This window comes from Phasianus colchicus, chromosome 1 (assembly GCF_987193195.1).
Source record: "Phasianus colchicus chromosome 1, bPhaCol1.hap1.1, whole genome shotgun sequence".
NCBI lineage: Eukaryota > Metazoa > Chordata > Aves > Galliformes > Phasianidae > Phasianus > Phasianus colchicus.
The window spans coordinates 64,762,925-64,780,160 of NC_143436.1; the positions used below are offsets into that span (position 1 = coordinate 64,762,925).

The 17,236-nt window shown below is 36.1% G+C and overlaps 1 protein-coding gene across 2 annotated transcripts in view; it reads left to right on the forward strand.

Annotated features, from left to right (window-relative positions):
- PIK3C2G (phosphatidylinositol-4-phosphate 3-kinase catalytic subunit type 2 gamma) overlaps positions 1-17,236 on the forward strand; it is a 286,035-nt gene that overhangs the window by 126,045 nt on the left and 142,754 nt on the right. The window contains exons 10-12 of one of the 2 annotated variants that reach the window (XM_090145886.1): positions 726-759; positions 7,906-8,101; positions 11,443-11,565. In XM_090145886.1, the coding sequence (XP_090002012.1) occupies positions 726-759; positions 7,906-8,101; positions 11,443-11,565 (353 nt within the window). The remainder of the gene's footprint in view (positions 1-725; positions 760-7,905; positions 8,102-11,442; positions 11,566-17,236) is intronic. The other variant, XM_090145891.1, reaches the window with a different exon arrangement.

Below are 17,236 nucleotides of genomic sequence, written 5' to 3' on the forward strand. Positions count from 1 at the left end.
GCAGATCTTCCTGTGTGAAGTGAAAAGCATATGTACTGTAGTGATACATAATTTTATTCAGTGTCCTAGAAACCCAGACCAAAGTCTGACTGATGTCAGTTAGAGGATTTAGTAGAACAACTTTTTTTAAAAAAAAGCTTTGGCCTTGTCCTTTCAGGTCAAATAACTGGCCCAACCTTTCAGAGAATATAAGCACTTAGCAGTTCCCATCAACAACACTGGGGTGCCTGAAGTGAGAATCCAGATACTGCCCAGGATGTTAGGCATCAAAAGCCATGGTTAGAAACCAGGGAATTGGTGCTCCTCAGGTTGGAGAGATGGCTGGAGCCTTGACTGGATGTATACAAGTGTCATGGTTCATGTATGAATATATGAGGTGTGCAAAGAAATTGAGCTTTTCTTCTCTCTGCTATATCTGTACAAAGGTTGAAAATATTTGTGCATCCAAATGCTGATTAAGAGCTTCTTTGTGTCTTGGCATGTTTACATACTGCTAGAAATCAGGTTCTGATTGCCTTGCCTGGGCCGCTAGAGCAGGAAGGTGAAAGAGCCAGAAAGTGGGCCCTGCATTCAAGTCATAACCACTCTCCTCATCACGTCCTTTCCTGTTCTCATCCAAAACAGATTTATTTTCCACAAGTACTACTCTTAGCACCATTTTAACTGCTATCTGATATTTTCTGAAGTAACTGATGACTTTTTCCCCTTGGGTTTTATTTTTCTAGGATTCACTTCAATGTGTGGATGCACAAGGTAAAGGTAAAGCTTTTTTTTTTTTTTTTTTAAATGTTAATTCAAGTTATGTCATAAGAAAACACGTTTTGCTGTTCATTTCTTTATTCATTTTCATGTAATTCATTTTATTAATGACCTGTCTCAGTTGGCACATTGCAGATGTTTACATATTTGTTTATAAGATAATTATGCTAAATAAAAATACTAAAATAATAATAATAATAATAATAAATAATAAATAAAATAGTGATATAAAAATATACATAAACCAGCATTTCCCCAAACTATTATTAAGATTCAGATATGCAGAATGAGGTGTGATGAAAGAACATGTAGTTATTGGTGGTCATAGTAGCAATATTACTGCTATTGTTAGTAGCTGTTCTTAATCCCGACGTTTTCTGTAGAGAGAAGGAAAAATAAGGAACTTCCTGAAAACCTGAAAAAATATTTTTGTGTAGCTTTTATCCTCAATTCCAATAATTTTCCTTTCTCCCTTCTTAGGCTTTAGTTCTTCATTGTTATGTGAGCAGTGTGTTGTTAGGAATTATATACTGTCGTAAGAAGAATAGACTAATTAGCAGTAATGGACAAAATCATAGACTCTCCTTTATTTAATCCCTCAGATAAAATCAGCTTAGCATTGCTGCCCTGCTCCTGTTAGCATTACTGCACAGCACAGGCTGAGGGACAAGCAGGAGTCTGTTCTGTCGTGTCTGTAAGGTTTCTTGGGCTGATAGCTACCTATAGGGCTCAGGTCCTTCTCTACCTCTCTGTGGCTTGCAACCTGTACTCTCAGAAGTATGCCAATGCTCTCGAAGGAGCTGCCATCCAAATTTTGGGGTGAGCCATCGCACACTGTGTTATGGAGGCCTGTCTATTTTGATTGATGAAAAAGGTGGCCATTTGAGATCTAAGTCTTGTTCCTCCCCCCCTTACAGCTACTCTGGTTGCACTGTGCTCAGAGAGGCAAATAGGTGAACCAACCACGAAGATTGCAGCAGCCTTTCAAACACAGATGTGATTTAAATGCAGGGCTCCAAATGCCAAGCTTGTTGTTTCACCATTATTCAATTTCATGAACAGCAAACAAAGATTATATTTGTAAGCTGCCAGGAAAAGCTAAGCATCTAGGAGACCCAGGTGCAGAAGGGAAGAACTAGATGGTAAGGTGTTAGTAGGATTCTTCTCCCTTGGAGACAGCCATTTATTCCATTTAAACACTATTAATGGCAAAAATGTCTTGAATACAAAAAGTAATTAATAGTTACTAATCAACAGCTTGGCAATCACAAAGTATTCAGAAAACCTCTCTGGAAAGGATTTAAAACATTCCTCTGCTTAAAGATATTTTCAAAGTTGAGCTTCACTGAATCAGCAGCTCTCTGCATCTATTTACTTATGCCAGGAAACCTTTAACTGTGAAGACTGATAATTCCATTTGTTCTTGGCACATCCTAATTTCATAACAATTTCAGGATCCGTTTGGTAATATAATTTTAGAAAGTGCAACTTGATTGCAAGTCAGAATTTTCCAGACCATTAGTAATTCTGTGGAGAAGCCTGCATTCATAGTTGTCCGGGGTGATCGAAATTCAATTAAATGCACTGATATCCATTTCATGTATACATTAACACAGTGTGTGTATTACATTTAGACTTCATAACTAAACTTCTAAAAGCCAGCAAAATATCTAAAGGTAGGCCAACAAGTTTAAACTGAAAAGTCTACAGTAGCATAAAAGCTTGTGTTAAGGTTGTATCTGATTAAAACAAAATACAAGAGTAAACTGATCTAATGGAGCCTCAGTGTCACCCACAGGAAGTGAATAAAAGCATTCTAAGCATCTGTTCATTTTGGGATTATGAGCTTTCCTCAATCCTTCACCTTCATGAGAATTCCATGGTCTCTCCTAACCACCAATATAGGGAGGCTGAGCCTAAGTTGTATTTTCACACTCTGAGGCTAGAATAAAAACTACCTGGAAGGTGAGCCGCGCATTCCTGCTAAAAGTACCTCTGTGTTTCCTTTTCCACCCCATTAGCCCCAGCCCTCTTTTACTTCATTATGTTTAATTGGCTAGCTTTGCATAGATGGAAAAAATTTGCCCATGATGTAAAAGTAAAGTAAAATCATCTTAGTAAAAAAGTAAATTAAAATCATTTTTCCAGATCTTGGAGAAGTGTAAGAGTATGTGTTCTTCTATTTCTAGCAGCACAATTGAAAATAAAGTCAGCACTGGCAGTTGAAGAGAGGACAGACTGCAATTCCCATTTGTGCTCTTCTTTTCTGTCTCTTTTCTGTATTTATATTTATCTTCAAGAAAAAGGTATCAAACTCAGTTTACTCAAGCAATTACTCCAATAATTCTTCCCAATTTTCCTCCTCTCCCCCCCGCCAATAAAAAGGATTAACAGAGGTTTAATATTGGTCATTCACCATGGAATATGCAGATCAAAGATTATATTCAAAATCTCAGTCCTTCATTTAGTCTTGCAATAACTGACTCTGTTAACAATGTTATCTCTATAGACCAAATTATTCCATAGCTGTGAACAGAGCAGTACTCGTCCATGTTACATCTAAGTCTGTATCTTGTTCTGTTCCCTTTGCGTGAAGTCCTTAGAAAATCATATTAATTTTTCAGCATTCCACGTGTTATTTTTCCTTTCTTCTTAAATTTGAGAAAAGATAGGCATTTTTAGAAATTCTGACCTTTATGCAGTATGAAATTTTCTCAAAAAATAAATGAATCTATTCAAGTTAATAGAGATTTAGCATTCTGGCTTGCTGCAGTTTAGAATATGAAAAAAAGCAGGCTACAAACTAGTGCAGAGCTACAGTCGGTGTGCCTTTCTGAAAAGTTGATGAATGAACATTTGTACAATGTCTACAGCCTTGTGACTTGAGGCAGGGATTTTATGAGATCAGACACAATAAGCAGCTTTTGGAACTTGATCCGTAGTTCTCTGGGACCCATCCCAGAAAGTCCAGTATGCACCATGAGCTGATGCTGTTGCATCAGCAGCTTTTCCTATCCGAACAGAATGGAGTTTTTATCTTTTTGAGAGAATGCAGAAAACAGATACCAGGATGACAATACATCTAATGAAATTAAACTGTCGTTACATTTAAGAGTGTAAAGGTTCACTGATGGTACTTTGGATTTGATAGTTTCTTCTAAACCTAGTCATAAAAATATTTACTACAGAAAGTTTCAAAAAATAAAAACTAAAAATGAAAGGAGGAAGGGGGAAATGGGAGGTTTTGGCAGAGTTTTCCTAGAAAAAATTGAAAATACTTCTTTCTTTCCCTGGGACAGAGCTATTCTATACTTGTTTTTGTTTGGAAAAATCACCTTTTGTTTCAGAATACAGAAAAACGTCAAGAGTTTTTTTGATTGTATTTCCTCTTTGTACGTCTCTTTTACGTTGCTTTTTTTAATTTATTTTTCATTTGAGTATGGCTCTTTGCCTCTAAGTTGTTGCTATGTTACATCTTTATATGTATTTCTGAGAGTCAAGATGTTATTTACTCAGGTTTATTTAATTAAAACCAATTTTCATATAACTAAATCCCCCCAGTCCTAAAAAAAAAAAAAAAAAAAAAAAAAAGATCCAAGTTAACAAGGCTTTATAAAAGATCCAGTTCTAGAAATGTTTTGGTTACAAGGACAGCAGAAAATTTTTAAATTTATTTCAAGAGATAATTCAGTGGATTCTTCAGCTAATAGGAGGAAACAACAACAAATATATTGGTGCTTGGAAACTGCATCTGATAGATTTTTGCTTTACAATCCTTTCAGTTTTGCTTTTTACTTATTGTGATGATGGTCTAATTAACATTGCTTAGCACCTTATCTAAACTTTGAGGGTGTATTGGCAGTGGGGTAGGAGGGAGAGAGAGGGAGACCAAAGCAGAATTTATGATCTTAATATTTTTCCTCTCTCTAAAAATAAGTAAGAAAGAGTATTATCAAGCTCATGTTTTCCAAAATAGTTTTAAGGTGCCACAGGAATCTTAAGACTTGCATCTGAATGCTTTTCAACCATGTTTTACCTTGAGAAAATGTGTGTATGGAATCAGAAAGAGCATGTTTGATATGTATTAAATTGATGTCATCTGCTAGCAAATTGCCTACTCTGTTCGAAGATCTGATACTGAAATAATATGTGAATTGTAATACTGGATTGAGAAGAAATTATGTGGTTTTCTGTAAGGAATAAGCAGTTTTGCTCCTTACAATCTGAAGGAGCAGAATTCACATGCAAGCATATTCATTAACACTGTCAGGGATGGCGTGGGTTGTTCTTTTTCTCAAGGGCGAAATCCATTCCTTCAGACTTCACGTACAAGGAGCATATGTCATAAGCAAACATACCTGGCAACTGTGGTTAAAGTTTGTTTAACACAGTTTCCATATAACTAAACCTCCCCAGTCCTCCAAAAAAATAGATAACAGCTAACAATGCCTTATAAAGGATATAGTCGTAGAAACGTTTTGGATACTAGGACTGCAGGAAAATTTAAATTTCTTTTGAGAAGAGCATGTCAGAAACAAACATATCGCGCAACTATGAATAAAAGTCACTTCTCGTGTTCTCGTCTCACTTCCTCAGTGGAGAAAATGAGAGAGAAATCACCACAGCGAAGGTGATGCCAAATAATTCTAAACCAGAAATAAATTGAGAATTGAGTTGTTGAGATTATAAATCTCAGTTCATTTCAGGATGTGTTGTATTCATCATTCTCCTAAGTACTATGTGCGGGATACTTCCTAGAAAATAAACTCTGGCATAGCTAAAGCTGTGGAACCACTATGGGAAGTCTATGGCCTTTGCAAGGTATGTCAGTGAAAACACCATAGACCCTTCTCATCTAAAATTTATTAATCATAAAAGCAGTTAAGTTCTCTGACTTCAGTTCTTTGCCGTGAAAAGCTGCTGAACATCTCTTCTGCGAAATGGACACCTACAGACTCACCAAGGTGTTTGTCTCTAATTTGCTTAATTGCCACCGGGCTTAATGAGTGAAGAGAGAGGAGGGGGGGAGGGGTGACTGTAGCAAAGAAGCCACAGAAGACACACGTAGGAAAAAATACGATAGCTGCAGGCCAGGTCATACTTGATCATTTGCTTATGCCTGACGAGCTTTATTTGTGAGAAGAATCATGCTGGATCTCCTATAAATTAGATAAATAATGCTGAAATTTCATGAATTGAAAGAGATAGAGGAAAAAACAGGAGAAAGAAAGAAAATAAATTTCCCAGTTTACTTCATAAGGAGTCTCACAGACACTGCCTGTAGCTGACTGAAGGCTTTCTGTCTCATCTAGCCATGTAGGTATTTTAGGGTGGGCAGGTCTTTGATACCCAGGAAACCTTTTCACCTTACCACTGATATGAATAAATAATGTTACAAATAATTGAGGAAATATATATATATATTACTATTTTTTTTTGTCTCCCCCAGTTTTGTGGCAGTCTGCTGACATTCTTTTCTGGACCTCTTAAGAATATTTTATATGTATGACTATCAGTAATTCATTGGAATGTAAAATAATTCAGTGCAGGTTAAACGTTTAATTTGAAAGGTGCTCACTCCCTGCACATCCAAGAGAGCTGGGTATAAGAATAAAATGCAATCCAAGGGAAAACGCATTTGAGCTGAAGATTTATTTAGAACCCTTATAGAAAAAGATGGTGAATGGAGAAAATAGTGAAGAGAGGAATTAAAAGGACAATAAGGAAGATATACTAGCCACAGAAGTACATACTAAGTAAAAGGACTGAGTTTTCTTAATCGGTCTTAATTGATTAATCTTTAGAAATTATTCTGCTCACATGTGTGGAGCACCACCTCCCTGGGCAGCCTCTGCCAGTACATTACCACTCTTTCACATATATATAAATTCCTTTGTAGAGTTTTCCATGTATTTTGTGACTCAGTAATCTGAAATATTTGCTAGTTTAAAGGTGTGAAAGAAGTTCCAGACTAGGAATATGTTTGAAGTCACTTTTATGACAAACTGAGCTAAGTCCAGTGAATCATATCTGTATCTGTTGGTCAGGATGCTTTCAGCTATCCCATGTGTTAAAGGTGAATGCAAGCTAGTCACAGACTTTCTGTTCTTTGGAAAAAAATTTAATAGATGCATGACTAATAAATGGTTATTGAGTGCAGTAGCCAAACATACGTTGGGAACTGTGGCATAAGGTGATGAGAGTATGTCCTTGATCATGTAAAAGCCTGGAAGATATAGGGAGGGGGGAAGGAGAATTTTGGATATTTCTTTTGGAAGACAAATCATCTTGATGCTGGAACGGTACAAAGTTCTCTGGCACTTTCTTCTCCAAACTGTCCCTTGTCCGAGAAATAAGAGTGCTTATACCAGCTCTCTTCGCTTGATGGAGGCTGCCAGGACTGGGGATTTTAATTTACAATGGCAATCAGATAATCCCTAGCTGCTCCAAAAATGCAGAGAGGGAAGATGGATAAAAGCCAGTAACTGCAGAAAAAGAGCACCGCAGACTCATGCCAAAGGAAATAACATAAATAAAAGTGAAATATAAATGAGGGTACAGCCTGCATTTGATGTATCTGTGTAGATACATCTTTCAGTGTCTATCACTGTGGAATGTTTTGACCAATACATGACCATCTGAATGCTATATCTGATTGTGGCTGCTATTATATGTATATTTTTATGAGTTGTTTATCTATATTTGCAATAGCTTTATAGTCTTAAAAGCTAACCAGTGCCTTTGCTCCTTTCTACTGCAACATTGCCATTTCCTTTGAACTAAGTAGCTATGTAGCTGCAGAAATTACAAGACGCTTACAGAATATAAATCTTTCCAGTGCAAAAATTAACAGACTAAAATGATGTATCTGAAGCACACGCTAACTTGCTGTAGTTTAAAAGGCTTACTCGAAAATGCCTTAATTTGAAGGCACTGTAATGAAAGACTGCTAATGATACACCAGAAATGAGCTAAGGCTGGTTTCAGAAGCACAGATGGCTAATTGGCTTCAGTTGGTAGGTTATGTCATTTAAATTAAATTTTATTAGGAAGCATTTCAAAGCCATAACTGATGGTTTAAGATAAACATGCTTTATCACAAGTGACCTATTTCTAACCTTTATTTATTTCTTTCTCTCCTCTTAGCATTAATGGAAGCTGCTGTGACAGAGCTCTCCATGGCCATCTCTCATCTCATCCATATGTACAGTAGCAGCTTTGATATGGATTTCCAGGTTGCCAACATACCTAGAAGCTCTTCACATGCAGACATCAGCCTTGATTCCCAGCTCAGCTTCACTGTTTATGCTGCTCATAACATTCCTGAAGCCTGGGTGAACAGGTGGGAAAGAATCCAGCAACAGTTCACAAGATGGGTGGTGCCTCATCTCTCACAATCACATATTTTTCATAGGTGCTAGCTAACTTCTGTTGCTTTGGCAATACTTCAGTATTAATGTTAGAGGCTGGGTGAGTGCATCTCCACCATTTTTATAGCATAAAGAGCACTTATGTAATCTGATCAGAAGTCTTCCATGTTTCGTTCAGGAGAATCAAAGAGGTCTTAGCTGGTTACCCCAACCAATATGGACATATGGTAACAAGCAAGGTTGTAGTGTTGAACTTGATGGGTATGACATACAAACATTTGTGTGTCTGACTTGCGCAGAGAGGCAGAGAAAAGTGTTTGCACTTCATGCCAAGAGTTTGGATTGGAGCCTTCTATAGCCTTCACAGTACAAATGAGTAGAAGTGTTACCAAGTAAATCAGAGGGATGCTTGCTTAAACCCAATCTGAACGAGGCTTTATCAGTAATTTTTGCTCTTTGTATATTCAAACCACATTACTTGGCTAGGCATATGCACTGACAAGCCCTATTGTGGTAAAAATCAGCACAGTTTATGGGTCAAAGTATACCATGTATTTCATCTAGCAGAGGAAAGAAAAAAGACAACTTTAATAAAAAGCTGATTGACGTATTTTCTTCTGCACTTTTTTGTTTTGTTTGTTTTTTTCAAATAAGTTGTCTCTTCAATTAGATGCTTTTCCACTGTAAAACTGGTGTTCTCTTTTTACCCCTCCAGTGCAGTCTGGTATTATTATTTTTATGAGTGAAAATGCTATTCTATAAGTGGTTTGTTATTACTTTCCCTTTGCTCCCCCTCCACCTTGATTTCCTAATGACCGATTAAAAAGCAATGGGATCATTTGCATTAGACTGTGAACAAGAAAGTGTACTATACAACATTAACTGTAATTAGCAATTAAATAAAAATCTGAGAGATTTACATTAGTTGAGGTAATAAATGGAAAACTATAATCACCATCCTGATATTGCAGATGGTTACACCATTCCCACTGCATTTTGTTTTACCAGTGAAATGTGAAATTACATATGGCCTAAAATGCCACTGATGACTTGAACACTATGTTCAAGCATGTGAAAATGAGGATCTCTCTTCCTCCTTAACGTTCTCTTCCAATCTTTCTAATACTTGTAACATGAATTTCTTAACGTAGACTGCAGTCCATTTCGCCTACTTTCCTCGGATACTTTTAATAACTTCATTCATAGCCGCATTCCTCCTCCTTATTTTCCACATTGCATGATTGTATGCTGGCTTTGTCCCAGCACTTCGTTTTCCATATATATATAGAGAGAGTATGAATTTAAGTGCTCCAAAAATAATGCTTACTATTTTTTTTTGTTAGCCCGCAACATCAGAGGTAGATGTTGGTGGTATGGCAGTAGAGGCTGAACTTTCTCACCAATATTCTGCTACATTTTGTTGTTGTGTGTCAGGTGGCAGCAGAGGGGCAATCAGACATTGGAGTATGTATGATGCAAAGATGTGTCACTGAATTCCTCCATGTGGACAAAAATAGCACCCACTGACTTTATTGATACTTGCTGAATGTTTGTGGGGACTGAATAGTTGATATGAGCACAGTGTGGTGATGGGTAGTATGTCTCTTGTTCATTGCTCACAAAAATGAGTAGCTAATGGTGGTGACTATGTTGAAATATCATTCTCTGTAACTAAGTCCATCAAGTAGCTTTATTGTGCTCTTTGAACCTGTTGTTGTTTCCATGGAAATAAATAGGTGCATTATATTTGGGGCAAGCTACTACGATAGAATTCTGACATCTCTTACAACTTGTCACATTGTTTTTCCATACATACAAGTTTGTGATAAATGGTCTTTTTTTTCTAATCATTTAGGATAAAAGGGAGGGTGTTGTGTTTTACAGAATCATTTTAGTGTCTCACCAAATCCCTCCAAAGCTCATGTTTCTAGATTGGCACTTTATCAATTTTTATATTCATGCTTACAATTTCTCATCTCAGTCTTACTGTCTTTAAAAAGGTAGTTGGAGACCTTATAAACTGTAAAACCGATTGCCTTTCTTTTCTATATTTTTCTTCCTAGTTTCTTTTATCAGTTTTTTTGTTTTGGCTCATATAGATCCCAATCAGATATTCCCTATTTGATGCCAGTGATATAATGTTTTGCTGTGTTTGTTTCGCATTGTTTTGCTGCGATTGTTTCTACAGCCCTCAAATTCATATTGCTATCTATATCAGAATGATATGAAGTTATCTTTGGGACAAGACTAGATTTCCCTGCATTTGAATCCATAGGGAGAGAGGATACGTAGGCAAAATATTGTATGAAGAAACATAATGTATTGAAATATGAGTACTCTGAACTTAACATTGTGTAAGCATTAATCTTTTTAGGATTAGTGTTTATGGCATATAAATCAGGGATATATCAGGGATTAAGCAATCCTTAATCACTTTATTGTATTAAAATCTATTATTTCCTTCACTATACTGCAATTGTTGGTAGTGTTTGGACGCTAGAGGAAAGATGCCATATTCAAGAGCTCAAGCATTTCCTACACTTGTGAGGTTTTTTTTTTTTCTTTGCATAGATACCTCAAAGGAACTACAGATTGTTAAAGAAAAAGAATAAAGAGAAAAGGCGCATCTGCAATAATTATAACAATTATTACAATGTTCTGGAAAAGATGCTTGTAAATAAAGCTAAGCCAGGCACTGTTAGTCTGCAAATGCTTTAAACTTGCTTTCATCATTCCTGTACAGAACATGGTCTACAGCTGAGCATGGCAGTTTTTCATAGGAAGATCTGGAAGTTACAAGATGAATTAAGAACACAGATCTAACAGATAGTTGGAGACCTGAATTACACTAGTCAGACAAATATGTGACAAATGCCAACACGGATATCTTTTATGCATCTGCTATAATAAATGTATAGATTTGCTGAAGTATTATCCTGTGGGGTTTTTTTGTTTTGTTTTGTTTCGTTTTGTTCATTGTTTTCTTACAGATTGGGAAAATTATGAGTGAAGTTTCACTAACGACTGAAGTTATATGATGAGAAAGTTGCAACACCTCACACCTTTTGTCTAACCTTCCATTTAGACAATAAATAATATTGGAATTATAGGGAAAAATAAATAAGGATTACATGTCTTAAGCACTTTCTTGAACTCTATTTTTTTTTTAATTTAAACATTAAATCTGATTTGTCATTTTAATTCTATTTGCATGTAAGAATGGATCTTCGTAAGTTTCTGAATGGTTAACTCTGAATTTACTGTTCTGAAAATTACATTGTAATTAATTTTTCTCCCTTTTTTTCCTGTACAGGTACAAACTTTTTTCTTTTTCCTGTGTACTAACATATGCTGGGAAAACAATATGTCAAGTGAAGATTTGCAAAAAAATGCCTGTTAGAAAATCCTTCTTTTTCCTGACAGACTGGAATGAGAAGTAAGTTTTTATCTATGCTTTTCTGAAGATTTTACAAACTTAATATTAATTCAAAACAAACAAGCAAACAAGCTAAGTCACATCTTTATTATTGATCTTCTGTGCAAATTAAATCCATAGAATTCAGAGAAATTTAGAGAGGTGGGAGTGGGAAAGGAATGTGATAGCCAGAGAGAGAAGTAGTGCTAGACTAAGTTTAGTCTAAGACTAAACTAAAATAAGCAGGCCTGAGAATAGCTTTTGTTCAGCAATTCACCGGGAGAATGCTGAAGCTGAAAGGAGATACAAAAGGCCTTATTTCAATTCTCTTGTGAAGACATTGCATTTTGGATTCACTTCTAGTAGATATGAAATCCAGCTTGTAAAATTTTTTTGATTCTTTATTTAGAAGGAACTTGGTTGTGTTGATTTTTATATAAAAAGGATCTGCAGACTAGGTTTTAAATTGAAGTCCTTGGGTTTGAGTCTAGAATTTTTAAGTAGAGGTTGCCAGCTGCCTGTCTTGTGCCTGTCTGCTTTGAGGAAATTAACTCCATTTAAAAGCAGGACACACACTTAAATAACATTCACTTAAGGCAATGAAATGACGAAAGGCATACTTGCAGTAAATGGAAGAGAGAAGAAGTAGACAGGTTTGTGGGTTTTTTTTTTTTATGTTCCTGAGAATGACATTTTTATTTATAGTCTTTCAATTTTTTATATATTTTAAATTACCATTTGCTTTATTCTAAATCTGAAAGAAACTTGATTACATTGTAATTGAATAAAGACTAAGAGTCACCCAAAAGGGGTTTTGTTGCCTTATAATTGAATACAAAGTGTGCAATTCATAAGTCTTGATTGCCTCACTCTAAGACATACAACAGCTTGAAACTGGTCAGATGAAACAAGTTTTATCCCAAACCCACTGCACTTCTAATGCAAACTTCTTAATGGAAGTTTGTGCAGCCTTTTTACTCAATGCTTCTGAACAGATGTGGGATACTTAATACATATGCCCTATAGTTAAGAAACAAAATGGGTGTATTTCTGCTACTAATATAAATTAGTTCTTTTAGGACCTAACATCTTTGCTGATAACTCAGTTGAGTCCAGATAGTTTGTGATGAACTGTCAATCCTTTGAAGGAATGGTTATCTTTGTGTTGAAAATGTTGGATCATTCTCATTTGCACTGTAGGAAATTGCCCAGGTTATGGTATGTATGGGCAGATACAAAACTAAAATGTAGGGGAAGAACTACAGTGTTTATGAGTATTTTTGCTTCCAAAAGGTGGCTGACTTACTTCTAGGATGCGTCTCATAGAACCTCTATATAAAACAAAATATAAAACAATGGCATAGAAATAAGTTCTTCACCCATGACTGAAACTCCACCTTTCTTCAATCTCTATGAAAATATGCAGGAATCATAGAAGTTTCAGCATTTCTGTTCAAATCTCCCCTTCTTCGAAGTCTGTATGAAATGTTTGCAATTAAGTCAAAGAATGTCTTGGAAAAACAGTTAACTACACACACCAAATTCTTTCTTAGGTAGTTGTGAGAAGAAGTTAACACCATAAACAAGATGCAGAATTGCATGAAAATTAATAAGAGGCCTGCTCCAGAAGCAATGCTTCCTGTTTTATTATGTTGGCCCACAACATCAGAGGAAGTTGTTGGAGGCATGGCAGTTCACTGTTTCCATTTATATTTTATTGCATTTTGTTGCTGTGTGACAGATAGCAGCAGAGGGATAGTTGCTCAACATGGTATCTAACATGGAAGTGTCTATGAAGGAAAGATGCATAACTGAATTCTTCCTTGTGGTAAACATGGCACCCATTGACTTTCATTGACACATGCTGAATGCTTATGGAGACCAAACAGTGGATACGAGCACAGTGAAGTGGTGGGTTGTGCGTTTAAGTAGTGGTGACAGCAGTGTGGAAGACAACCTGTGTTCAGGAAAGGCCATGTATAGCTCTCACATCATGAGATGAAGAGCATCTTGATCAACTCATCTGTGCAGATTGGTTTATTATGGCTGGGGAACTGTGTACAAAGCTAAATATTGGCTTAAATGTGTTGGAAATGATGGTGGTAATGTTGAAATGTTGCAAAGTTTGTGCTACGTGAGTCCCATGACTGCTCACGCAGGAACAGAAAGAAAATTGTATGGAAGTATGTCAGAACCTTTTGAACCAGTATGAGGTAGAAGGTGATAGTTGAATTCCATAATTACTGGTGATGAGATGAGGTGTCACTGCTATGAGCTGCATTCAAAGTTGCAACATGGAAATTCTCCATCGAAGAAAAAGTTCAAGACACAGCCATCAGCAGGAAAAGTGATGTTCACCATTTTGGGGTAGGAAAGGGGTGATCCTTCTGATTTTTTGCAAGCTGGGCAAACCATCCATTCGAAGTGCTACACTGTAATGCTGTCTGAGCTGAAATCTCAAATTTTGAAAGTCAGTCAAGTGAAGATCACCTTTCTCTTAGAACATAATGCCAGGCCCCATACTAGTTTGAAGACTGTGGAGCATGTTGCCAACCTTGGCTGGACTGTCCTACTGCACTCACTGTATAGTCTGGATTTGAAGCCTTCTGACATCTATCTGCTTGTGCTGATGAAAGATGGACACTATAAGCAATATTTTCCTAGCAATGATGCTGTCGTTGCAGCTGTGAAACAGTGTGTCATCTCCACAGGTTCTGACTTTCGTGAGCATGGCATGCAGCCTCTCGTTCATCAATAATGAAGTCTATGGACTTCTGTCCCTTAGCTTTTTTTATAGTTGCTTGAATTTCAAAAATCATTTTCAAAATTTGAATCAATTCATTCAATTAAATCAAATTAATTACAAATTACAAAATCAAATACATCTAGCAGGCTTTTCTGTGTTTCCTTCAATCATGAACGTGTGTACCACCTGTTTGGCCTGTATTTGTGAAAGCCTTAAATCATGAGGGCAAGGTTCTTGGACCAAATGAGATCCAGAAGCAAAGGCTGAGAATCTAGGCAGACAGAAATGACATTATTTTAGTATGCTTTATTTTGTATCTGGAGCTGGTTTTTGCAAACAACTGTTTGTTTTTTTTTAGTCAGAATGCAAAGGTCAGATGGGATATTTTAAACCAACTAATAGTGTTACAGCTAGATTTTTCCCTCCTGTCTTTGAGTCACTAGAATATTCCTTGCTTGCCAGGGTAGATTTTATTCAGAAATAGGTGCTTATATAGCACATATTCCTACTCTGTATCTAACAAAGCCCTTCACAGGAAAATTAAAATGTTTTCACATAAAGAAAGGTGCTGACTTCTTTACTGAGCTGTACTTAACACAGTATGATTTTGGTATTGTTTATGAATATTAGTCAGGATAGTGATGTCAGGAGGTGTTTTCAGTATGATGATATATAAAAGGCAGGAATTGTTGGTTTGTTTTTTTTTTCCATCTGTTTTTTTGTTTTTAAATGTGAAATACTTGTCATAATGGGAAATTCTGTTGTTTGGGTTTTGTTGGCATTTTATTGTTATTGGTTCTGATAGCCCTCTAATAAAGAAGGAACAAACAGCACCAAACTTGACAAAATAATCATTATATTCAGTTTTCTGAAACGTACAGAGAAGGAACAGTAAATGTGGTACTGTGTTGTTATTGAAGGTGTTATGTGCCTAACTAGCAGAAGTTTAAAACATACTCAAGAGCAGGCTGGTTTGTCTTTCATACAATAGTGCATGCATAGAAACACTCATTAGCACTTTTTTGTAAGATACAGGCTGGAACAGATTAAAAATAGTGTATTTTAATGAAAGTAGTATTACCATAGTTGTTCATGTTCATGTCATGAATTGGCCCCAGTTTATTATTGTGGAAGGTCTGCATCACTAAAAACTGTCACCCATCTGTGTTTACTCTTGGTTATATTTTAGCTGTAAAATCACTTTCTGAAAGTGAAGGGAATATATTCACATAAAAATTTAAGGGAAGATAAGATTTCTTTTTTTGCAAGATGTTTTGTCCTGAGTTGTAAAGTGCTACTTTCATTGAAACCCGTATGCTATTTCCAACTGAAATGAAAATGCAAGTGGTAGAAGGCCATCAGGAAGAGGCTCCATTACAATAGGAAGTCAGCTATTCACTGTAGAGTTAGAGATCAATCAGGACAAAAAATGAATCTACCTAATTTAAAACTAATTTTTGCCTGAACAAGACAGAGAAATGGAGAGTAGTGCTTTGATGATTAGCAGCCCAGGAAGATTGTTTTAACAAATAAACGAACAAACAAAAAAGATATGATTTGCTATATTTGTTGATATTCATTTATTTATTTTGTGTTTTACACTGCTTTATCCCGTTGGTTTTTGTGTTTAAATATGATCTTCTGGTGAAGTCGTTTATCATCTCCAATCCTTCATAGAATGTCCTCAGATTGAAATTTTTGCTTCCTAAGAAGGTTGCCTCATAGTGTTTCTGTTGTTGCTGTTTGTCCTTTTTTAGGATTCTGTTCTTTGTTTTGTAATCTGTGTGTTTGAAAAATGAGTATCACTTTGGTGCAAAATTTGAATAGACTGATACTGCATAATGCATAATGAGCAAGGTCCCAAATTTCCCCATTTATTTTCATATCAACTTCATTTTTAAATGCGCAAAGCCTCTCCAGAGTTTCCTTCCTTTTTTCCTTTGCTGGCTGCTCTTCATGTCTTCATTCTTCCACTTTCTCTCTTTTTCCATTCTCCATAATTTATGTTAAACCTATAGACATAAAATATGGAATTAGAATTAAGCCTACCATTCATCACATCAGATACTTTCTTGGCTTTGGATTTCTTTTTCCCCGTATTGTGTTTGGCCTGTATGTTTAGTTTATACTCTCCCTGGGCAAAGCCCTGGTTGCCTCAGAGCTTTCAGTATTGTGTGTTCTTATGATGTTATGGCCTTAGCCTTTGAAATCAGCTGTATAACATTACTTAACATCTGTAAACAGCACTTTCTCAGTTAGTAGCTTCTTTGTTCTTCTCAACTACTGCTGAAATTGATCATCCACAAAGTGTCTTGTTTCTGGACACCTTTCCATTTCCTCTTTCCTCTTAGTAATCTCTTTGTCTCGGCCTCATGCAGTCACAAATTATAATACCAACTGAGTAAGCTTAGGCATCATTAAAACCAGTATAAATATTCCCTTTCTCTGTATATCATATATCACTGAAGGAAAATTTTTGGCCTTGTTTAAGTCTTGGGATGTCTAACTCTTACTTAAATCTCCAGGGTTTTTTCTTCATCTGTGTACATCTGGTAGTGCTATATTTTGTGTCCTAGGGAATCTCTGACAAGTGTTTGCTTTCTGCAAGGAAAAGGATATTGAGAAGTTTATTTCATTTCTTCACATTCACAAACAGTGCTAACAAATTTCTATATTAGAAAACACATGGCTTTTCTTTTTCTTTCCACAGAAAATATTAATGATACTGTGAAGCTAAGTGTAACTCTTTGTTGAATGGTTTCATGAAAGATGACCAGAGATGTTGTCCTGTAAATAAAAAAGCAGAACAAGATATCCATGAAATATAAAACAGTTCAGTTTTGCTGTAGATGTATCCAAATAATTACAAGTGAATAAGGGGTCATGAAATGGGAAGCTGAGTTGCAAACTATAAATAGAGACATGTGGGAAATGTGGGAAGACGCT